This window comes from Aquarana catesbeiana, linkage group LG13 (assembly GCF_042186555.1).
Source record: "Aquarana catesbeiana isolate 2022-GZ linkage group LG13, ASM4218655v1, whole genome shotgun sequence".
Taxonomy (NCBI): Eukaryota; Metazoa; Chordata; class Amphibia; order Anura; family Ranidae; genus Aquarana; species Aquarana catesbeiana.
In genome coordinates this window covers 194,935,778-194,960,502 of record NC_133336.1, presented here as the reverse complement: position 1 = coordinate 194,960,502, position 24,725 = coordinate 194,935,778, and the positions used below count along the sequence as shown (strand labels likewise).

The following is a 24,725-nucleotide window of genomic DNA, read 5'->3' as shown; positions in this document are numbered from 1 at the left end:
GGGAACCCCGAACCAAAATTAAAAAAAAAAAATGACATGGGAGTCCCCCTAAATTCCATACCAGGCCCTTCAGGTCTGGTATGGATTTTAAGGGGAACCCCGCGCCAAAAAAAAAAAAAAAAACGGCGTGGGGTCCCCCCAAAAATCCATACCAGACCCTTATCCGAGCACGCAACCTGGCAGGCCGCAGGAAAAGAGGGGGGGACGAGAGTGCGCCCCCCCCCCCTCCTGAACCGTACCAGGCCACATGCCCTCAACATTGGGAGGGTGCTTTGGGGTAGCCCCCCAAAACACCTTGTCCCCATGTTGATGAGGACAAGGGCCTCATCCCCACAACCCTGGCCGGTGGTTGTGGGGGTCTGCGGGCGGAGGGCTTATCGGAATCTGGAAGCCCCCTTTAACAAGGTGACCCCCAGATCCCGGCCCCCCCCCTGTGTGAAATGGTAAGGGGGTACATAAGTACCCCTACCATTTCACGAAAAAAGTGTCAAAAATGTTAAAAATGACAAGAGACAGTTTTTGACAATTCCTTTATTTAAATGCTTCTTCTTTCTTCTATCTTCCTTCATCTTCTGGTTCTTCTGGCTCTTCTGGTTCTTCCTCCGGCGTTCTCGTCCAGCATCTCCTCCGCGGCGTCTTCTATCTTCTTCTCCTCGGGCCGCTCCGCACCCATGGCATGTGGGGGAGGCTCCCGCTCTTCTCTTCTTCTTTTCTTCTTTTCTTCTCCGGGCCGCTCCGCAATCCATGCTGGCATGGAGGGAGGCTCCCGCTGTGTGACGGCGCTCCTCGTCTGACAGTTCTTAAATAACGGGGGGGCGGGGCCACCCGGTGACCCCGCCCCCCTCTGACGCACGGTGACTTGACGGGACTTCCCTGTGACGTCACGGGGAATGCCACAGGGAAGTCCCGTCAAGTCACCGCGCGTCAGAGGGGGGCGGGGTCACCGGGTGGCCCCACCCCCCCGTTATTTAAGAACTGTCAGACGAGGAGCGCCGTCACACAGTGGGAGCCTCCCTCCATGCCAGCATGGATTGCGGAGCGGCCCGGAGAAGAAAATGAAGAAGAGAAGAAGAGAAGAAAAGAAGAAGAGAAGAGCGGGAGCCTCCCCTCCATGCCATGGGTGCGGAGCGGCCTGAGGAGAAGAAGACAGAAGACGCCGCGGAGGAGATGCTGGACGAGAACGCCGGAGGAAGAACCAGAAGAGCCAGAAGAACCAGAAGAACCAGAAGATGAAGGAAGATAGAAGAAAGAAGAAGCATTTAAATAAAGGAATTGTCAAAAACTGTCTCTTGTCATTTTTAACATTTTTGACACTTTCTTCGTGAAATGGTAGGGGTACTTATGTACCCCCTTACCATTTCACACAGGGGGGGCCGGGATCTGGGGGTCACCTTGTTAAAGGGGGCTTCCAGATTCCGATAAGCCCCCCGCCCGCAGACCCCCACAACCACCGGCCAGGGTTGTGGGGATGAGGCCCTTGTCCTCATCAACATGGGGACAAGGTGTTTTGGGGGGCTACCCCAAAGCACCCTCCCAATGTTGAGGGCATGTGGCCTGGTACGGTTCAGGAGGGAGGGGGGGCCGCACTCTCGTCCCCCCCTCTTTTCCTGCGGCCTGCCAGGTTGCGTGCTCGGATAAGGGTCTGGTATGGATTTTTGGGGGGACCCCACGCCGTTTTTTTTTTTTTTTTTTGGCGCGGGGTTCCCCTTAAAATCCATACCAGACCTGAAGGGCCTGGTATGGAATTTAGGAGGACTCCCACGTCATTTTTTTTTTTTAATTTTGGTTCGGGGTTCCCCTTTGGGGAATTCCCATGCCGTTTTTATCAATGAACTTCTATGTGTATTGTCGGCAATGCAATAGCCGCGAGTAGTTTTAAATGAGTTTTTTCCTTCAAAATGTCATTTTGCTGTCAGACTGTTCTAAACACAGGAAACATGCGCCCCTTTACAGGCATACTATAGACACCCCCCAGGTACGAAATTTAAAGGGATATTACACTTTTATTGTTTGACTTTAAGCATTATTAAAATCACTGCTCCTGAAAAAACGGCCGTTTTTAAAACTTTTTTTTGCATTGATCCATGTCCCCTGGGGCAGGACCCAGGTCCCCAAACACTTTTTATGACAATAACTTTCATATAAGCCTTTAAAATTAGCACTTTTGATTATTCATGTTCGTGTCCCATAGACTTTAACGGTGTTCGCATGTTCGAACGAACTTTTTTCCTGTTCGCATGTTCTGGTGCGAACCGAACAGGGGGGTGTTCGGCTCATCCCTAGTCTCTAGTAGAATATTTAATTTCTCCCTTTTTATCTTTCATTTTCACAATGTAATTTAAATTCTGTCTAGGTTTAATTAGCCCTGCCAGCACTCTCCCAGGTCTGTTACCGAACTCGTATTGCCTTTTGGCTGTTCTAATAAAAGCTCATTTGGACTCCTGTTCCATCAAATCTCTCAGAGCCTCCCGTTTTCGTATTAATTCCGCCTTTACTTCATTATCATTTCATTTTTTGTGTAACTGTTCTAGTTCATGGATTCCTTGTAGGAGAGATTGTTTTTGTGCTGACCATATTTTTTTCCTCCTTCTGCTATCAATCTCCCTCTCATAAATACTTTATGGGTTTCCCACAGTATTACATTATTCTCTTTAAAAAATAAGTTCATATCCCTTTCTAAATTCTCCACTATGCCTTGATCATGTAGAAGTGATTCATCCAACCTCCAGGATCTTTAAGATCTTTGCCTATCCAGGATATTCTCTAAATCCAAGCTAACTATAACCGGGGCATGATCCGAGAGGGTGATGGATTTTCATCTCTGATTATTAGTCCCTCTAGAAGCTGGTGGTCCAGAAAAACATAATCGATTCTCGAATAGGAGGAGTGCACCTGAGAATAGTATGTAAAGTCCCTGCAAAAATGTCAGCAATTCTGTGTTTTTCTGTCAATATGGGGTGCTGTGTACATTAATGAGGAAAAAAATGAACTTAAATGATTTTAGCAAATGGCTGCAATATAACAAACAGTGAAAAATTTAAGGGGGTCTGAAAACTTTCTGTCCCCACTGTATATCCGCTCTGTTTGTTCTATAGGCTTCGGCAAGCAGTTCACAGAGCAGTCCTGTCAAAGTGAAAGTAGGGTAAAGCAATACTTGAGAAAAGCATGCAAAGTTAAGCTTTCCTCTTTAATCTACTTCAGAGCATTTATCTCCCTTGCTGAGATCATATCTTTTAAACAAAGAATTCTATCACAACTGTCCCTCTGCTGCATCCACAAAAAAAAATAAAAAAAATTCCAAGCTTGTCCAATAACAATTCAGGGCAGACAAGCTTCAGGGCAGATAAGCTCTATATTTACTTTTTTTTTTTTTAAAGCTTAAAGCAACTTTTGCTGCTACAGTCCTGGATAGGGATGAGCCGAACACCCCCCGGTTTGGTTCGCACCAGAACCTGCGAACGGACCGAAAGTTTGCGCAAACTTTAGAACCCCATTGACGTCTATGGGATTCGAACGTTCAAAATCAAAAGTGCTAATTTTAAAGGCTAATATGCAAGTTATTGTCCTAAAAAGGGTTTGGGACCCGGGTCCTGCCCCAGGGGACATGTATCAATGCAAAAAAAAGTTTTAAAAATGGCCGTTTTTTTGGGAGCAGTGATTTTAATGATGCTTAAAGTAAAAAAAAAAAAAAAAAGTGAAATATTCCTTTAAATATCGTACCTGGGGGGTGTCTATAGTATGCCTGTAAAGTGGCGCGTGTTTCCCGTGCTTAGAACAGTCCCTGCACAAAATGACATTTTTAAAGGAAAAAAAGTAATTTAAAACTGCTTGCGGCTTTAATGTAATGTCGGGTCCCGGCAATATAGATGAAAATCAGTGGGACAAACGGCATCGGGTCTTGGCCACTGGTGGCGGTGCCCAGAACCAAAAAAGTTCTTACAAGCTATCAGCATGAAAATTGAGGAGGAAGAGGATTGTGACTCAGCATAACAGGATAGTCACTCAGCATCAGCATAGGCAGTCTTGAAGGGATGTCACATTAAAAAAAAAAAATCAATCGGTTACATCAGGTGCTTGGTAGCTGGTGATCCAAGACTGATTTGTTTTTATGAAGGTCAGCCGATCAACTGATTCGGTGGACAGGCTCCCTCTGATCGGTTACAAAGCCTCCAGCAGCACTGAATGTGTGTTCCGAAAGAACACTGGATGCAGGACAGGCCAGTAGCTCAATTGCATACTGTGCAATCTCTGGCCAGTGATCCATCCTTAAGACCCAGTAACCCAGAGGATTTTCAGTGGAAAAGGTGTCCAAGTCTGATTTTGCCCCTAGGTAATCCTGCACCATGTGAATCAGATGCTGGCGATGGTTGCTGGAACCGATCAGACCTTGGGGCTGCAGACTAAAAAGTTGTCTGAACGCGTCGGTCAGATGGCCACCTTCAACGCTCCTTCTGTGACTGACCGAAGCCTCAGCAACACGTTGTCCAGGAGGACCAGGAAATTGCAACCTCCCAGGATCTGGAAACGCGTTGCACAAACCTTTCTGCAAGGCCTCTCGAAGATGTTTCATCCTCTGCTTACTCTGTGACGGCAAGATAAGATCCGCAACCTTACCCTTGTAACATGGATCAAGGAGGGTTGCCAGCCAGTAATCATCCCTCCCCTTGATACCACGAATACGAGGATCCTTCCACAGGCTTTGCAGGATCAGGGAGGCCATGCAGCATAGGTTTGCTAAGGCATTTGGTCCAGAGTCCTCTGGGTCACTAAGGACGACATGATCCGCAGCCACCTCCCCACAGCCACGTACAAGTCCATGGGTTTCTTCGGACTGTAAATGATCCCTTGAAGACTGCTGCTGATGCTGAGTGCCAGGCTCCACCTCCATGCTGACACAATCCTCTTCCTCCTCCTCCTCTTCCTGTGTGATCGGCGGGCATGCAGGAACACTGTCTGGATAAAGGGGGCCTTGAGAGCTAAGGAAGCCCTCCTCTTCCTCCCTCTGTTCTGCCTCAAATGCCCTGTCCATTATTCCACGCAGCGTGTGCTCCAACAGGTGGACAAGAGGGACAGTGTCACTGATGCATGCACTGTCACTGCTCACCATCCTCGTGGCCTCCTCAAATGGTGACAAGACAGTGCATGCATCCCTGATCATAGCCCACTGGTGTGGGAAAAAAAACAAGGTCCCCTGACCCTGTCCTGGTGCCATAGTTGCATAGGTACTCATTGATGGCCCTCTGCTGCATGTGCAGCTGCTGCAGCATGGCCAACGTTGAGTTCCACCTGGTGGGCATGTCACAGATTAGGCGGTTCTTGGACAGGTTAAATTCCTTTTGGAGGTCAGCCAGCCGAGCACTGGCATTATATGACCTGCGGAAATGCACACAGACTTTCCTGGCCTGCCTCAGGACATCCTGTAAGCCCGGGTACCTGCCCAAGTAGGTACCCTGGTACCTGCCCGCACCACCAAGTTAAAGACGTGAGCCAAACAGGGCACATGGGTCAGTTGTCTCTGTCGGAGGGCAGAGAGGAGGTTTGTGCCATTGTCGCAAACCACCATACCTGCCTTAAGCTGGCGTGGCATCAACCACCTCTGAACCTGCCCCTGCAGAGCTGACAAAATCTTTGCCCCAGTGTGGCTCCTGTCCCCCAAGCACACCAGCTCAAGCACCGCATGGCATCTTTTTGCCTTTGTGCTTACGTAGCCCCTTGAACGCCTATGGAGCACCGCTGGTTCCGAGGACAAATCAGCACAGGAAGAGGCCATGGAGGAAGAAGAAGAGGAGGGGGTGGAGGAGAGAGGTGTGGCAGAATCACCACTAGTAGAATTTTGGAGGCGTGGTGGCGGAACAACCTCCAACACTACTGCACCCTGTCCTGCATCCTTCCCAGCTGCCAGAACAGTCACCCAGTGCACGGTGAAAGATAGGTAACGTCCCTGTCCATGCCTGCTGGACCATGAGTCAGCGGTAATATGCACCTTATCGCTGACCGCCCTGTCCAGAGAGGCCAAGACATTGCCTTCCACATGCCGGTAGAGAGCCGGAATCGCCTTCCATGAGAAAAAGTGGCGTTTGGGAACCTGCCACTGAGGAACCGCACATTCCACAAACTCACGGAAGGGGGCAGAGTCTACCAACTGAAAAGGCAGCAGTTGAAGTGCTAGCAATTTAGCCAAGCTAGCATTCAACCGCTGGGCATGTGGATGGCTGGGAGCGAACTTCTTTCAGCGGTGCAGCAGCTGGGGCAGGGAAATTTGCCTGGTACAATCTAACGTCGGTGTACCGATAGCAGATTGCCCGCAAGTACTTGGCTGTGACACACCTAATTCTACACCTTTATTCCTCTGCAGGTTTCAGAGAGGACTGAAGGTATAGTGGGGTTGGAGATCCCAGCTGATGAGGAGCAAGGAGAGGTCCTCTTTGTTCTTTGGTGTGGGTCTCTTAGGTACGCTTGCCAACTAACTGCATGGCAGGTCAACATATGTCTGGTCAAGCATGTGGTGCCCAAGCGGGTGATGTTTTGGCCATGCGAGATACGCTTGAGACATATGTTGCAAATAGCAGCAGTGGGATCTGATGCACTCGTCTCAAAAAAGGCCCACACCAAAGAACTTTTAGAACAGTGTGCAGAGACAGCAGTGCCCTGCACATACAGAGCTCTGCGGTGTGATGCAGTCGGTGTGCTGACCTTAAGCTGGCCCCTGGAGCGCATCCTGCCTCGTTGGAGATGTGCCTCCTCCTCCTCTCTCCTATCAGGCACCCAAGTGGAGTCAGTGACCTCATCATCCCCTCCCTCCTCATCACTGGAGCAAAGCTGGCAGTATGCTGCAGCTGGGGGAACATGACTGCCAGATTGCTGTCCTTCTTGGGCACCCCCTCTCTCTGGGCTCACATTACTGCCTTCCTCTAGCTGGGTACCATCATCTGTCAGAGCAGAGAGGAGGCGCTGAGCCCGCTGGAGGGACACGGAGAGGAGTGCGGGGAGCGCAGCGCAGGGCGGAGATGAGCGCAGGAGAGCTGCACAGCCCCTTCTTCATTACATGTGGGTAATGTTCGTTGGTGTCCGAGCTTTCATATGGAGAAGACTGCTTTGGGATAACAACGTTACAACTTCACTATTCACCAGCCCTTGGTATCCTACCTCCATTGCCAGTGAGCAACCTAAGCCTGTTTGACCCATATAGCGTACGCTGGGTGGGTCCCAACTTTCTGGTAAGCCTCCAGTCATCTCAGGTGGTGGTTTCGCACGAATGTCTGTCAGCACATGTTGGATTATATGCAGAAATTTTCACGAGTATATGTTTTGGAATTCATCACCATTGCAACATTTATGTTCATTGCACCTGCATATTCAGTTTTGGACTTTATTGCCATTATTGCATCCTGTCATCACGTTTGGTGACCCTAAGGCTTTATAACATGAGTGACTTTTATGTATGAACTTTCACAAAACATACAAAACACCATTTTTTCACAAATTATCTTGCTATTTTATGTGGTATAGCAATATTTTCTTTCTCATTTTTTAGCGCTACACCTGGTTTTATATAATTTTAGAGGCTTGTATGCAAGTTATTGTCATAAAAAGTGTTTGGGGACCTGGGTCCTGCCCCAGGGGACATGGATCAATGCAAAAAAAGTTTTAAAAACGTCCGTTTTTTTCATCCCCATGTTGATGGGGACAAGGGCCTCATCCCCACAACCCTTGCCCGGTGGTTGTGGGGGTCTGCGGGCGGGGGGCTTATCGGAATCTGGAAGCCCCCTTTAACAAGGGGACCCCCAGATCCCGGCCCTCCCCCCTGTGTGAAATGGTAAAGGGGTACAAAAAGTACCATTTCACAAAAAAAACCGTCAAAAATGTTAAAAATGACAAGAGACAGTTTTTGACAATTCCTTTATTTAAATGCTTCTTCTTTCTTCTATCTTCTATCTTCTATCTTCCTTCGGTTTCTTCCTCCATCTTCTTCTTCTTCTGGTTCTTCTTGTTCTTCCTCCGGTGTTCTTGTCCAGCATCTTCCTCCGTGGTGTCTTCTTCCCTTCTTCTCCCCGGGCCGCTCCGCATCCATGATGGCATGGAGGGAGGCTCCCGCTGTGTGACGCTTCTCCTCTTCTGACGGTTCTTAAATAACGGGGGGGTGGAGCCACCCGGTGACCCCACCACCTCTGACACACGGGGACTTCCCTGTGGCATTCCCCGTGATGTCAGAAGGGGTCGGGGTTACGTAACGGGTGACCCTGCCCCCTCTGACATGGGGTGACCCCACCCCCCTGTTATTTATTTACCGTCAGAAGAGGAGAAGCATCACACAGCGGGAGCCTCCCTCCATGCCATCATGGATGCGGAGCGGCCCGGGGAGAAGAAGGGAAGAAGACGCCATGGAGGAAGATGCCAGACGAGAATACCGGAGGAAGAACCAGAAGAACCAGAAGAAGAAGATGGAGGAAGAAACCGAAGGAAGATAGAAGAAAGAAGAAGCATTTAAATAAAGGAATTGTTAAAAACTGTCTCTTGTCATTTTTAACATTTTTGACAGTTTTTTTGTGAAATGGTAGGGGTACTTTTGTACCCCCTTACCATTTCACACAGGGGGGAGGGCCGGGATCTGGGGGTCCCCTTGTTAAAGAGGGCTTCAAGATTCCGATAAGTCCTCCGCCCGCAGACCCCCACAACCATCGGGCAAGGGTTGTGGGGATGAGGCCCTTGTCATGTGGCCTGGTGCGGTTCAGGGGGGGTGCTCTCTCGTCCCCCCTCTTTTCCTGTGGCCTGCCAGGTTGCGTGCTCAGATAAGGGTCTGGTATGGATTTTGGGGGGGACCCCACGCCATTTTTTAAAAAAATTTTGGCCGGGGTTCCCCTTAAAATCCATACCAGACCTGAAGGGCCTGGTATGGAATTTAGGGCGACCCCTCATCATTTTTTTTTATTTTGGTTCAGGATTCCCCTGCGGGGAATTCCCATGCCGTTTTTATCAATGAACTTTTATGTGTATTGTCGGACCGGCAATTCATTTATAGCCGCAAGTAGTTTTAAATGACTTTTTTTCCTTTGAAATGTCATTTTGCTGTCAGACTGTTTTAAACACGGGAAACATGCACCCCTTTACAGGCATACTATAGACACCCCCCAGGTAAGAAAGTTAAAGGAATATTACACTTTTATTGTTTCACTTTAAGCATTATTAAAATCACTGCTCCCGAAAAAACGGCCGTTTTTAAAACTTTTTTTTTGCATTGATCCTTGCACCCAGGTCCCCAAACACTTTTTATGCAATAATAACTTGCATATAAGCCTTTAAAATTAGCACTTTTAATTTCTCCCATAGACTTTTAAAGGGTGTTCCGCGGCTTTCGAATTTGCCGCGAACACCCAAAATTGTTCGCTGTTCGGCAAACGGGCGAACAGCCAATGTTCGAGTCGAACATGAGTTCGACTCAAAGCTCATCCCTAGTCTTCAGGTAGCTTTAGGTGCATACTGTGCAGAGGACGCACGACACTAACTTGTAAATACTGCAGCTGTCTGCGGTACTAATAGGATCAGAAGAACACCACCAATTTTCTTCAGGTAGCTTTAGGTGCATACTGTGCAGAGGACGCACGACACTAACTTGTAAATACTGCAGCTGTCTGCGGTACTAATAGGATCAGAAGAACACCACCAATTTTCTTCAGGTAGCTTTAGGTGCACACTGTGCAGAGGATGCACTACACTAACTTGTAAATACTACAGCTGCCTGCGGTACTAATAGGATCAGAAGAACACCACCAATTTTCTTCAGGTAGCTTTAGGTGCACACTGTGCAGAGGACGCACTATACTAACTTGTAAATACTACAGCTGCCTGCAGAACTAATAGGATCAGAAGAACACCACCAATTTTCTTCAGGTAGCTTTAGTTGCACACTGTGCAGAGGATGCGCTACACTAACTGTAAATTCTGTAGCTAATAGGACTAATAGGATCAGAAAAACACCAGCAATTTTCTTCAGGTAGCTGTAAATACTGTAAAAACACCTGCCTGCCTGTCAGTAGGAAGAGAATAACAGGAACGGATCTAGCTAAACTGAATACAGTATATATATATATATATATATATATATATATATATATATATATATATATATATATATATATATATATATATATATATATACACACATATACACACAACACCTAGGATGCATATATATATATACACACACACAATACACTGTACGTGCAGCTAACTGACTCGCCTGCCTACTCTAACTTAAATCAAATGACACTGTCTCTCTCTCTCTCTCTGTCTCTCTCTCAACGCCGGAACACACTACACAGGGCTGACGTGCAGGCGGCCTTATATAGTGTGGGGCGTGTACTAAACCTCCTGAGCCATAATTGGCCAAAGCCACCCTGGCTTTGGCCAATTATGGCTCTCTGTACAGATGGCGCTGTGATTGGCCAAGCATGCAGGTCATAGTTTCTATGGTCAGTGGATCCGCGCTACAGGCTATACTTGCAACTGCAGCCCCCCTATGTAGGCAGAGGGCACCAACGTGTACCCTCAAAAAATGGGTCTAAAAAATATAGATACAGGGAGTGGCGCTGTGCATGAGGGAATAGATGGCATATAATAATTTTCTAATGATTTTCTAATGGTGTTATATAATGGGTTGTAGATACTCCCTCCTTTATATATATCACTTGTAACTCATCCCAGCAGGGGCTGGAACACTTAATTGGACTGCACTTGATATTCTGGCACTTTTTAATGCACATTATATAACACCATTAGAAATCACCAGCGTTTATTGGGTTATGGGATTAAGGCTGTATTGAACACCTACTTGTATCCAAACTTTCTTATTAGCACTACACGATCCACATGTGGGATATATATATAGCTTTTTCCAATTTTTTATCGTTCTCCTTAATATGTCCTATAGACACATAAATCATAATCATTAGAAAATTATTATATGCCATCTATTCCCTCATGCACAGCGCCACTCCCTGTATCTATATTTTTTAGATGCAGGTCATAGTGCATGCTTGGCCAATCATCAGCCAGCAATGCACTGCGATGCCGCAGTAAATTATGGACCATGATGCGCGAACAGCCCATATCGTTCGCAATTTGACGAACGGTCGAACATGCGATGTTCGAGTCGAACATGGGTTCGACTCAAAGCTCATCCCTAGTCCTGGAGAGTCCCTGCTGCAGGCTTCCCTCTGCTTCTTTATCTCCTCCAAACTGCTTCAGGAGTTCTTACAGTCCTCTGGGAAGGTTCCCCAGGGCCGACTCTCACCGCACCTCCGATCTCCCGGCAGGCTCCGTAGCTCTCTCAGCCGGGTACCATCCTCCGCTGGCTGACTAGCAGGCTCAGCCACCTCCTTAACCTCTCCCTGGCCTCTCTCACACAGGCAGGAGCCGGGGGGCCTCATCCACCGGAACCCTCTCCACAGTGGCTCACGGCCAATGCTGGCTCCGGTACTGGCTGTCAATCTGCCGCCCGTTCCCACACTGGAGAGCCCGCCCCCTAACCTTTCTCACAGGCGGGGAGCGGACCGACATCCACAGGCACCTCGGCGGCTCTGGCTTTCCTTCCCCCTTGCCAGCAATGGCTTGGTGTATACTTTGCTGCGGGGGGGTAGTCTTGCCAGGAACAGAGAGGAATGGCAGATGCAAGTGTCTCTACAAGCATCTCAGCTTCTCAGCTCTGGATCGCTGCGGCTTCAAAAGACCTATGACGGAGGTATAAACTGGATCAGGTAGGGTATTTAGGCATACTGACTTCCTCTCTCGTACTATGCTCACTCGCTCGGGGTAGTGCATGGGGCTTCACAGCATGTTCCTATTTTGGTGCCATCTTGTGGCTCTGCTGCCCCTACCAATATCTCCTATATATTCGTTTTCTAATGAATTCCAAATTTTTAGTATGATTCTAATTTGAATTGGTCGAAAAATTATCAATTTGAATTTTGTGTGAAGAATAGCTGGTTGTTAGGAAGTGGCCAGCTGCTGTATCCTTAACAACCGAATAATCCCCACTGATGGGTGAAATGTAAACAAAAGAATACCCCCAATGAAAAATTCTGAAAAAAAACTGTGTGGGGTCCCCCGAGAGAGCGCCCCCCCTTCTGAACCATACCAGGCCACATGCCCTCAACATGGGGGGGTGCTTTGAGGCAGGGGGGCTCTGCCTCTGCACCCCAACATGTTGATGGGGACAAGTGTCTCTTCCCCACAACCCTGGTCAATGGTTGTGGGGGTCTGCGGGCGGGGGGGTTTATCGGAATCTGGAAGCCCTCTTTAACAAGTGGGCCCCCAGATCCCGGCCCCCACCTATGTGAATGAGTATGGGCCGCCTTCCTCCGCCACTGGGCCAATTAGAAAGCGCAGCGCACTTCGCTCATGCACAGCAGGAAACCGCCTGTGAAGCCGAAAGGCTTCACTACCGGTTTCCCTTAGTGGAGATGGCGGTGGCAGCACCCGATAGCCAATCTGAAAATCGGCTGGGTTGCCGACATCGCGTGCTCCCTGGGCAGGTGAGAGCCCCCCGCCCCAAAGCACACACCCCATATTGAGGGCATGTGGCCTGGTATGGTTCAGGAGGGGCTTCCTTGTTCCCCCCTACCTGGCCTGTTGGGCTGCATGCTCGGATAATGCCCGGTACATACGATCAGAAAATGGTACCAAAAATACCGCTTTCGAATCGATCCCCAGTGAAGCTGCCCTCCTCTGACGCACGGGGAATTCACGGGACTTCCCTGAGGCTTTCCCTGTGTTGTCAGAGGGGGCGGGGCCACGTAACCAGGTGACCCGCCCCCTCTGACAACACGGGGAAAGCCTCAGAGAAGTCCCATGAATTCCCCGTGCGTCAGAGGAGGGCAGGGTCAACGTCAGAAGAAGCAAAGCGTCACACAGCTGAAGACTCCCACTGAGGCTGATCGTGCGAACGGAGCGGAGAAGAAGCCTGGAGGAAGATGCGGGACAAGAAGAGCGGAGGAAGAAGAAGATGGAGAAGAAGAAGATGGAGAAGAAGAAGATGGAGGAAGAAGAACACTGAAAGAACACCAGAAGAAAGAAGATGGAAGAAGAAGCCGAAAGAAGAAGAGATTAATAAAGAATTTGTCAAAAACCGTTGTGTTTAACCTTTTTGACACTTTTTTGGTGAAATGGTAGGGGTACATTTGTACCCCATTACCAATTCACACAGGGGGGGCCGGGATCTGGGGGTCCCCTTGTTAAAGGGGGCTTCAAGGTTCCGATAAGCCCCCCGCCCACAGACCCCCACAACCACCGGGCAAGGGTTGTGGGGATGAGGCCCTTCTCCCCATCAACATGGGGACAAGGTGCTTTGGGGGGCTACCTCAAAGCACCCTCCCAATGTTGAGGGCATGTGGCCTGGTACGGTTCAGAGGGGGCACTCTCTTGTCCCCCCTCTTTTCCTGCGGCCTGCCAGGTTGCGTGCTCGGATAAGGGTCTGGTGTGGATTTTTGGGGGGACCCCACGCCATTTTTTTTTCATTTTGGCACGGGGTTCCCCTTAAAATCCATAGGGTCTGGTATGGATTTTGAGGGGGACCCCCACACAGTTTTTTTTTTTTTTTTTTTTTTTGGCGCAGGGTTCCCCTTAATATCCATACCAAACCCTGTGGGGAAATCCCATGCCATTTTTTATCAATGAACTTTTATGTGTATTGTTGGACCGACAATTCATTATAGCCGCGAGTAGTTTTAAATGACTTTTTTCCTTTGAAATGTCATTTTGCAGTCAGACTGCTCTAAACACGGGAAACATGCGCCCTTTTACAGGCATACTATAGACACCCCCCCAGGTACGAAATTTAAAGGAAATATTCATTCTTTTATTACACTTTAATTGTTTCACTTTTCACTGCAAAAAGAAGTTCTAAAACTTCTTTTTGCATTGATACATGTCCCCTGGGGCAGGACCCAGGTCCCCAAACACTTTTTATGACAATACCATGCATTTAAGCCTTTAAAATTAGCACTTTTGATTTCTCCCATAGACTTTTAAAGGGTGTTCCGCGGCTTGCGAATTTGCCTAGAACACCCCAAATTGTTCGCTGTTCAGTTAACTGGCAAACATCCGATGTTCGAGTCCAACTCATGTTCAACTCGAAGCTCATCCCTAAATACAACACATGACATCACTTCCGAATTTTTATTCTGTCATACAAGAATTTGTGCTTTTTGTAAACTTTTCAGATTCGACTGAGATTAGCATGCTAAAAACAAAAAAGGACGATCATTCGTCCGATAATCTCATCGTGTGTACCAGTCTTAAGGGTCTGGTATGAATTTCGGGGGGGATCTCACGCTGTTTTTTGGGGGGGAATTCATGGCTGGTATTCTTTTGTTTACATTTCAGCTGTCAGTGGGGAAGCCGGCTGACAGCTGATGAGTCAATGGTTGTTAAGAATGCTCCGCCAGCTATTCCTCACACAGAATTTGAATCGGTCGATCTTTTTTCGACCGATCCAATTTCGAATCTTTCCGAAAATTTGGAATTCGTTAGAAAATTAAAGTGGAGTTGCACTTAAAAAATAAATAAATAAGTCAGCAACTACAAATACTGCAGCTGCTGACTTTTAATAATCGGACACTTACCTGTCCCAGGGTCCAGCGATTTGGGGGAACGAAGCCCCACTTGTCTCACATCCTCTGTGCGGCGCCGGCATTTTCACTGTGGGTGTGCGGCGCGCTGTGACTGGCCGGTCAATCATCTCGGACTTGTGACATGTTCCAGATGATTGCTGAGAGGGAGGGGGGAGAGGTGAACTGACTGAAACGCGGAGCCCCGTGAGGAAGTGGGAGCTGGAACCCTCTTTTTAGAGGGTTTCCGCTCCCCCACAAAAATGCCAAATGTGGCACGTCAGCGGGTCACCTTCCCTTAAAGCGGAAGCTCCATTTTTGGGTGGAACTCCACTTAAGTAAACAAAACGAAATTAAACAAAACTAAACTAAACGAATTTCGAAACAAATTAATGAAATTAAATTAGCAACATAGCAAAAATATCTGAAACTAAATGAAAAAAGGCTTCCGTTGTGCACATTTCTATTGTAGAAAGCAAACTGAAGTTTTGTCCTCTGTCTGAGCTGACTGAGACTTGTGTTACATGTCAGGGTCATATGATCATCTTCTACTGCTGGATATCAAAATACTATGATTCTTGGACTTCCGAACAGCTGTGCAGAAAAGGAAATCCAGTGGGGGGGTATCCCGTCCATTAAGGGCGCATGGGCGCCGCCCCCTCTATACATGCCCTATTCATGCATCTGGTCCCTTTCCAGACACCGGGCGCCTCAATTACAGCAACAGGGGTGTTTTTTTGAAGCACCTGTTTAGAGCCATAGGCTCTAACAGACTTCCAAAAAGGTGGACTCAGAGCACAGAGCATTGCGCTCAGAGCCCACCCAGGTGTGTTAGAAAAGCGAATGAATATTCACTTTACTAATGCTGAATTATCTCTCCGCCAGTCAGGAAGTGCGGGTCTATTACTCGTTTCCCGATTGGCTAAAAGGTCAGGCGATCCTATTGATATAGGAGACGCATGGCACAAGCCGCTATGATCTCAGAAGAGAAGAGGACGCAGGAGACGCTGCCAGATGCCCGCAGCAGTCTGATCCCATGCCCACCGATCCCTGCCACTGTGTGTCTGCCGATCCCTGATTTGCTCACGATCCCCGTCACTGTGTGTCCGCCGATCCCTGATATGCCCACCGATCCCCATCACCAATGGGGTAAAACCACCAGCCGCCACTGAAATCCAGGAAGAAAAATATAAATGTGTTTCCATATACAAATATGACAGGTGAGCTACCAGCATGCTATGAGACTTTAAGGTTTATGGGGACTGATACAGTTCAAGGTGACCATGCAGAGCAAAAAGGTTAATTAGTGTTAGGGGTTAGTTTAGCGGTTTTGTTAGGTTAGTATTAGGCTTGGGGTTTATTTATTTAGGGAATACACAAGCTGAAGTTCAATATTAAGACTTCACTTAATAGGGGAAAGGCTAAAGCATATCTATTCTCTAAAACATAAAAAAATAATATATTGCAGCTTACCAGTCCTTAGATGTGGTGGCTGCATTCATTTTTTTCCATTTTTTCTTCTAATCCTGCCAATAAAACACTTTCTTTTCTAAGGTTACAACACTTTTCTGCACTGTATCTATGGAGGATCAGCATTGTCATCCTAAGATACTCTACTGTTTAGAACCACAAAATCCTCCTTCTCTGCTTATTTCCTTTACATAGAAGGGAGGTGTTTTCTAGTTTACAGAAGATAGTTTTGAAAGCTGAAAAAATTGTTTGAAATTTCTATTCAGTGCACAGGAAGGAAACTGGCTTTCTATCGGAACTTTTCGTACTTACAGAAAATGTACTTAGCCTGAATGAAGATGTCTGATAATATGGTGGCTGCATTAGAAAACGAATGCAGCCTCCACATCTAAGGTGTGGTAAGTTGCAATATGTTATATATTTGTTCTTGGGTTTTTATATACTGTTGTAGAGTGTGAAGGTTAAAGTGGACCTTCACTCAGAAATTGAAGTGCCAATTATCCTCTTCCATCCTCCAGCCCCCAACTAATGTTCATACATTCCTCTGTGATCTATGTATTGAATTACTGTACTATAAGAAATGTTGCTGTTATGTTACATTTTCTAATATAGACATTATATCATATCCCATATCCTTCTGAAACGGTCAGAAACCATGAAATCCGGCCGAGACAGAAGTACAGTTAAATCACACTTGTTTAATAATAAAAGTAAAAAGAACAAACGTAGTCAAAACATAGCCAAAGTTCAGTAACCGAAACGGATAGTCAGCCAAGTCAGAAGTCAGGGATCAATGTAGTGGAACAGCAAGCAGGATCTGGAGCCAGAAGGGATGTCAACAAAGCAAGTCTTGAACAGGATCACAGGAGATAGTTTCTGTGATGTTGACCAAGGTGAAGGCAGAGATCCACTGGGCTGAACAGCTTAAGTAGGCAGGACTGACGAGCAGGATATCATCAACAGCTGACTAACTGTTGAGAGATAGGAGCTGGAAATTAGCCAACAGCTGAACGGCCAGCTCAGAGAAGGAAGAGCTGAGCCCAGCCCTGACAGAAACAAGGGCACGTGGATACTGATGAAGCAATTTATCTGTGCGAAATGCGTTGCTCCACCAGGCTCTGCTTTTTTACCATTTTGACTGTACAGCTGTGGCCAAAAGTTTTCAGAATGACACAAATATACATTTTCACAAAGTTTGCTGCCTCAGTTTTTATGATGGCAATTTGCATATACTCCAGAATGTTATGAAGAGTGATCAGAGAAGTCCCTCTTTGCCATGAAAATGAACTTAAAGCGTACCCAAAAGTGGAACCTCAGCTTATTTGCTTCCTCCCCCATCCAGTGCCACAACTGGCACCTTTTGGGGGGGAGAGGGGAACAGGAACCTGTTTTTGACGGCATCACCGCGCATCCCTCGGAAGTTCGGTCCCCCTCCTCCTTTCCCTGCTGCTGGCACAATTATAAAGCGCAGCGCGCTTCGCGCATGTGCAGTAGGGAACCGGCGGTGAAGCCAGAAGGCTTCACTGTCGGTTTCCCTTAGTGGAGATGGTGGCGGCAGCACCCGACAGCTGATCCAAAAATCGGCTGGGGTGCCGAAATCGTAGGCTCCCTGGGCAGGTAAGAGCCCATATATTAAAAGTCAGCAGCTACAGTATTTGTAGCTGCTGACATTTAATTTTCTTTTTCCCCCTTTTTAATTCCATAAAAAATATTTCCACTGCATTTGTGAAGAAGGCTTCAGGGCGCCCAAGAAAGTCCAGCAAGTGCCAGGACCGTCATCTACAGCTGATTCAGCTGCGGGATAGGGGCACCACCAGTGCAGAGCTTGCTCTGGAATGGCAGCAAGCAGGTGTGAGTGCATCTGCATGCACAGTGAGGGGAAGACTTTTGGAGGATGGCCTGGTGTCAAGAAGGGCAGCAAAAAAGCTACTTTTTTCCAAGAAAAACATCAGGGACAGACTGATATTCTGCAAAAGGTACAGGAATTGTACTGCTGAAGACTGGGATAAAGTTATTTTCTCTGATGAATCCCCATTTCTAATGTTTGGGGCATCCGGAAAAAACCTTGTCCGTAGAAGAAAAGGTGAGCACTACCATCAGTTCATGCCAACAGTAAAGCATCCTGAGACCAGTCATGTGTGGGGTTGCTTCTCAGCCAAGGGAGTGGGCTCACTCACAGTTTACCTAGGAACACAGCCTAGAGAATGGTGCAAGAGGATCCAAAAAGTTAGTTATCAATAATTATATCTCCCTGGCCAACCACTAGGGGGTTCATTGCTAGTGGTGTTTAGGCAGGGACAGTCTATTTTCTCCACTGCAGGAGAGTGGAACAGCAATGCAGCTTGAGGAGGATGTCAAGGGAAACTGGGTTTCTCTAATATTCCCTATAGCAGTGTTCTGGTTGGCTATGCTGGATCTAGGTGACCCTGGTGGCCATCTTGGGTCATGCAGAGTCTTTTTAAGTCCCTGCCCCCAGGTTTTGGTGTACATTTGCGAACTGCCTAGTGAATGGAAGCTGGGGAAAAGATTCTACTGGTGGACATTGCAGGAAGTTCTGGTGGCTCAGTGTGGTCACTGTGCTGAATTGAAGCTGCTCTACAGTCTGAATAGTACAGAGCTCCAATCTCATTTAAAATTCCTTTTTCTTTATTGACTGTGAGTAGAAATTTGGAGTCTGCACTTTTCGCTCTTTGTTTAACCTTTGCCCTAATCCCTCTGTCTGAGTTGATTTGGTCATATAATAAACTCTGTTGAACTGTTCTAAAGTGACTGGCTCTCACTTTCTTCCACCCTACAAGTCAATGATTAAACCCTGAAGTTAAAAGTCAGCCCACTGAGCCACTTGGGCATCTTGAACTGCCTCCAGGGGTTGAGGGGGTGCTACATACCAAGAGGTTTGTCCACCTGTTTTTAGGGACTATTACAGTTGAAACTGGCCATCTATGAATATTTGATTTCCCATGAATTCATTGTTACTGTAAATATTGATCATCACAAATCTTAGTTTTCTGATTTGGGTTTATAAAATGTTACTTATTCCTTTGGTTGCTCCTGAGGTTGACTCACCTTTTATCTTCACCAATATTTCCTGGCTCCTCTTCTTTACACTGTTGGTTGCAGTTGTCACTTCACACGAATAATTCCCAGAGTCCTTCACCTGAGCGGACTGAACTCCATATTGATTATATGAAGTGAATTCTCGGACATTCCGTCCATCTTTGTGAAAAGCAAATTTCAGCTCTGTCCTCGGTCTGAGCGGGCTGAGTCTAGTGTCACATGTCAGGGTCATCTCATCACCTTCTACCACTGGATACGGGGTCACTTTTATCTTTGGAATTTCAAATAGATCTAAAAAATAATCACATACACAAACAGTAATAGTAATGTATCTTCTGTACTGATCATTACTGAGTGCAGAATTCACATCACCCCTGTACAAAATTCTGCAGGTGTATTATTCTGTACTTGGAGGTTTCCTTTATTTAAGCTCATCACTGTCATGGGAGTAAATGCGATGTCTGCAGCAGCCAGGGTTGTGAACCACCCGTAAATTTATGGACAGTTTGTAAAAGTCAGAAGATTTTTACCTGTCTGTTAATGTCTGGGAACATGTACCGAGTGCAAGTAAAAAAAGATAGTTGTGGTCAAATTTAACACTGCGCATGTGCAGTTCTGAAGCCAGGCAAATGGTACTTGGTCTTGGGTGGGGGGGCGGGCACATCGTGACATCATGGCAATTGGAAAATTGAGTCTGGGAGATCAAAGAGGGGGATGCAGGATACCGGAGCTCCATCCTGGGATTTGTAATACTAACATTAACTTATGTCGGTTGGCGCTAATAGATAGGCTGAGCACTGATTGGCATTTGGCAGATATTTCCCACTGATTGTTCAGCATTTGTTTACTAGCTATGGTTCACATTGGGAGACAGGCTTTCACATCTACATTTAAGCTGTAGTCCAACACTAGAGTGTCCGCGATCCATGACAAAATGGCCACGGTCGTCTTATATAAACCTGCAGAGCATCCGTCAAATCATATTTCCCTGATGAAGACACATGATCCCTGTGTCGAACACGCGTAGGGGAGGGGCCAGGACGGAGAGAGCAACATGGAGTACACACAGCAGAAGTTTTGCCACAGCATACCAAACCATACGTCTAGCGGTTCCATACCTTGTCATTGAAGGCTGATATAGAGTGGTGCACTGACGCACCAGTACTATGTGAGTACCCCATTGTGGGGAGTGTTTTTATTTAATAAAATTTACTTGGCTATATTACACTATATAGTTCTTTTTCATTTATATACATAGAGCTACAATGAATCCAGCTGGAGGAATATTTCTGACATCAGCATTGAGCCCAGGGGTGGCTCCAAAGCATGTTTGGACTCAGGGTAATAGCTGGGTCACACGCTCTGAGGTGAGCAGATTAGCCTAAGAGGACCACTGAAGTGCACCGGAGCATGATTTGCTGCACTTAGAATATTTCAGCATGATGAATGTTATCACATTTGGACATCACCTGCAGGCACTGGTTGGGAGTGCTATATAGAACTTTTTACATTCTTACTCTGCAATTATTCATTGGGGCACTTATGGTGTCTTATATGGAGTATTTGGCACTGTTTATATTCATTTATGCACTTTACTGTTTGGATTTACAATATTGATGTTTTTTATATCTATTTAACGTTTGCACTTTGCACTTTCATATGTTTAACGTTTGCACTTTGCACTTTTATATGTATAAGAACAGCAATATTTATTGCTGAATTTCTAGATTTATACGCACATAGTTGGATTTTGTTTATTATTTTTTGCATAATAATTTTAATTATTTAGTCTTTTGGTTTACTTGAGCGCATCGCTTATTTTTTCCCTTATATATTTGCACGATATATGACACATGATCCGCGCACACAGCTATGGGTAACACACGTTGGGCACAGGACCAATGTGGCTCACAAGATTTATTTTTATTTAGAAATGTTTAAAGTGTTTCTAAAGCCTTAAGGTTTTTCACCTTAATGCACGCTGCACAAATACCGTGTGACATAAAAAATTGCAACAATCACCATTTTATTCCCTAGGGTCTCTATTAACCACTTCCCGCCCGGACTATAGCAGATTGATGGCTGGGCGGTGGTTCAGTTATCCTGACTGGGCGTCATATGATGTCCAGCAGGATAACAGCTGCCGCGCTCCCGTGGGGGCACGCATCGCGGCGATGGGTGGAGCAGTGTGTCAGTCTGACACACTGCTCCACCAATCTTGGTAAAGAGCCTCCGGCGGAGGCTCTTTACCACGTGATCAGCCGTGTCCAATCACGTCTGATCACGATGTCAATAGGAAAAGCCGTTGATCGGCTTTTCCTCACTTGCGTCTGACAGACACAAGTAGAGGAGAACCGATTGGCGGCTCTCCTGACAGGTGGGTCTGCGCCGATTGTTTATCAGCGCAGCCCCCCTCGGATGCCCACATTAGACACCAGGGAAGCCGCCAGGACCACCAAGGAAGGGGGCAACATGTGGATGGCCAGGTATGTACCCCATGGCCATCCACATGTGCAAATTATGCCCAATCTGTGCCAATCAGTGCCCACAAATGGGCACTGACTGGCACCTTTATATATCAGTGATGCCCAGCAATGCCACCCATCAATGTCATCAGTGCCATCAATCAGTGTCCATCGGTGCCACCTGTCAATGCCCATCCGTGCCCATCAGTGCCCACCTATCAGTGCCACCCATAAGTACCCATCAGTGCCACTCATAAGTACCCATCAGTGCCGCCTATGAGTGCCCATCAGTGCCACCTATGAGTGCCCATCAGTGCCACATACCAGTGCCACCTATCAGTGCCCATCAGTGCCTGTCAGTGCCACCACATTGGTGCCACCTCATCAGTGCCCATCATTGAAGAAGAAAACGTACTTATTTACAAAAAATGTTAACAGAAACAAAGAAAAACTTGTTTTTTTTTTTCAAAATGTTTGGTCTTTTTTTATTTGTTGCGCAAAAAATAAAAACCACAGAGGTGATCAAATACCACCAAAAGAAAGCTCTATTTGTGGGAACAAAATGATAAAACATTTGTTTGGGTACAGTGTTGTATGACTGAGCAATTGTCATTCAAATTGCGACAGCACTGAAAGCTGAGAATTGGCCTGGGCAGGAAGGTGTCTAAGTGCCTGGTATTGAAGTGGTTAAAATTATATATATATATATATATATATAGTGTTTGGGGGTTATAAGCAACTCTCTAGTAAAAAATACTGATTTAAACTTGTAAACGGGGGACGTGGCTTGCGGCTGATGGAGTAGGCAGCGCGGTGTGAGAGCTCCGCCGAAACTCTGCTCAATTATCCTGTTTCGGACATCCTGATACACCCAGGTCTCCATACGGTTCCCAACCTAGTAGTACTATTTTGGCCATGATCCGACCTACGGACATGTCCCGCAAGACGGGTAAAGATTCTTGGCAGGCAGCAGAGCACGGAGGCCAAGATGGCGCCCGGTCACAGCACTCAGCTAAAGAAGCAGCCATGAGAATGTTCCGCGGCGCTCTGGGGAAAGGCACCACTTCCAGACCGCCTTCTCCCCCCCTGGGCCCTGCGGAGCAAGACACCAACCCTGCACTACAAGAGCATGCCTGGCCGGAGGACACTGCAAATTCCTCCACATGGGAAACAGTGAGTACACCAGGCCCTGATTGTAGTAACACGGCTATGCCAGGCCAGGAGGACCCTGCCCCCGAACCAACCCTCAGAGATATCTTTGCAGCAGTTACCTCCTGTAACATGTCTATCACTACCCTGACTACAGAGATTAAAGGGGTTAAACTGGAGCTGAACCTAGTCAGACAGGACATGCAGAAGTTGCAGGATCGCACTGTGGCCCTGGAGGACAGAGTGATCAATGTGGAGGATGATGTAGCACCTTTGCAGAGGGAAATACGCCACATGCAGTCGGTAATCACCGGCCATTCAGCCCGTTTAGAGGACATGGAGAACAGGCAAAGACGCAACAACGTCCGCGCAGTGGGCATACCTGAAAAGGCAGAGGGAAAGAACCCTGTGGCATTTATTGAGAACTGGCTGACCGACACGTTTGGCAAAGATGCCTTTTCCCCCATGTTTGCGGTGGAGAGGGCTCACAGAGTCCCACCCAGGCCACCTAAACCTGGGGAACTGCCTAGACCATTCTTGTTCAAGATGTTGAACTACAAGGACCGGGATGCTGCCCTGTATCAAGCTAGAACCAAAGGGAACCTTATGAAAATTGATAATGCCCACATATCGTTTTACCCAGATTTCTCTGTGGAACTGCAATGCAGGAGGGCTAAGTTCACTGACGTAAAAAAGCGCCTCCGAAAATATGATGTCGCATATGCTATGCTGTATCCAGCCAAACTTAGAATCGCTGCAAACGGTGAAACACAATTTTTTGATAATCCTGCAAATGCATCTCATTGGCTGGACCATGCGGAACATACCCTTCAGAAAGTGGCAGTACCCAGGGACTGATGATGTCCTACCTACTATTTTTGTTCCTGATGACCACAATCCTCCTGGGTGGAGAACTGGGGACACCTCTCCATCTTCCTATTTCTTTCTTTAAGGCGGAGAGTTAAATGTTCTATTGTTTGCATCATACTGCATCAATGACTCGCAAGTCCCTTTGAATCAGTTGAACTGAAACGTTGCCCCCCCCGCAACAGTCCTGCGTGGACATGCTCAACGAAACTAAGCTCCTGTTCTGTTTTCAGGAAGCAAGATCCTTTTTAGTTCCTTTTTTCCTTCCTCTTTTTATTGGAAAGTTTTTTGGTTACTTCTAGCTATGGTTATATTCTCTAACCTGACCTCTGCAGGTTGCAGGGGATATGTTATCTCTTCATTTTTGTCTGCTGATGGTCCCAATGGGGAAATATGGCTTAGGCTAACCCCACCTTATGTTTCCCTGAACCTGAAATGGAAATGTACTTTTAATGATTGCATTCTATGGGGGTGTGGAAGATACTCTGTCATACCCATATACCTGTATAGTCTCCTGATAGATGCCTCTCAATGCATTAATAGATGTCTGCTGAATGTATTTTAGTATCATGGAACGTAAGGAGGCTGGGTGATGGAGTGAAAAGAGTGGCCTTTTTTTCCACGGTAAAGGCTCATAGGCCCTCTGTGGTGTGTTTGCAGGAAACTCACCTGCAGGCTGTTTCTGTACCTACACTTGGGAGCTATGGTTATGAACAACTGAACTTTCAGTTCATTTTATTCCGAATCAAAATTTGGATGAATTTTTCGGAAATGTGAATGTATCTGAATTTCCGAAGTACAATAGTAATGAATTTAAATGAATCTGAAATAACAAAATGAAATTTCGGACAGAATTAAAATCAAATTTGAAAACAAATTCAAAATATAAACATTTTGCTGAATATTGCTGATTTCCTTCAAAGACTGTGTGTATGAGTGTTAAAATATAGCCATCCTCCAATGTTCAAATTTTGAAAAGAAAAGAATAGAATAACACAGAATAGAATATAAAAGAATAGAATATTTAAAAAAAAGAATAGAATAGAATAAAAAATAGAGGAATAGTATAGAAAAACAAATAGAATAGAATGGGATAAAATAGAAAGAATATAGG

General features: G+C 46.5%; 1 protein-coding gene across 1 annotated transcript in view; it reads right to left on the bottom strand.

Annotated features, from left to right (window-relative positions):
• The window catches only part of LOC141117256 (Fc receptor-like protein 2), a 177,277-nt gene that overhangs the window by 29,050 nt on the left and 123,502 nt on the right, over positions 1-24,725 (bottom strand). The window contains exon 8 of the mRNA XM_073610017.1: positions 19,140-19,421. Coding sequence (XP_073466118.1) covers positions 19,140-19,421 — 282 coding nt within the window. The remainder of the gene's footprint in view (positions 1-19,139; positions 19,422-24,725) is intronic.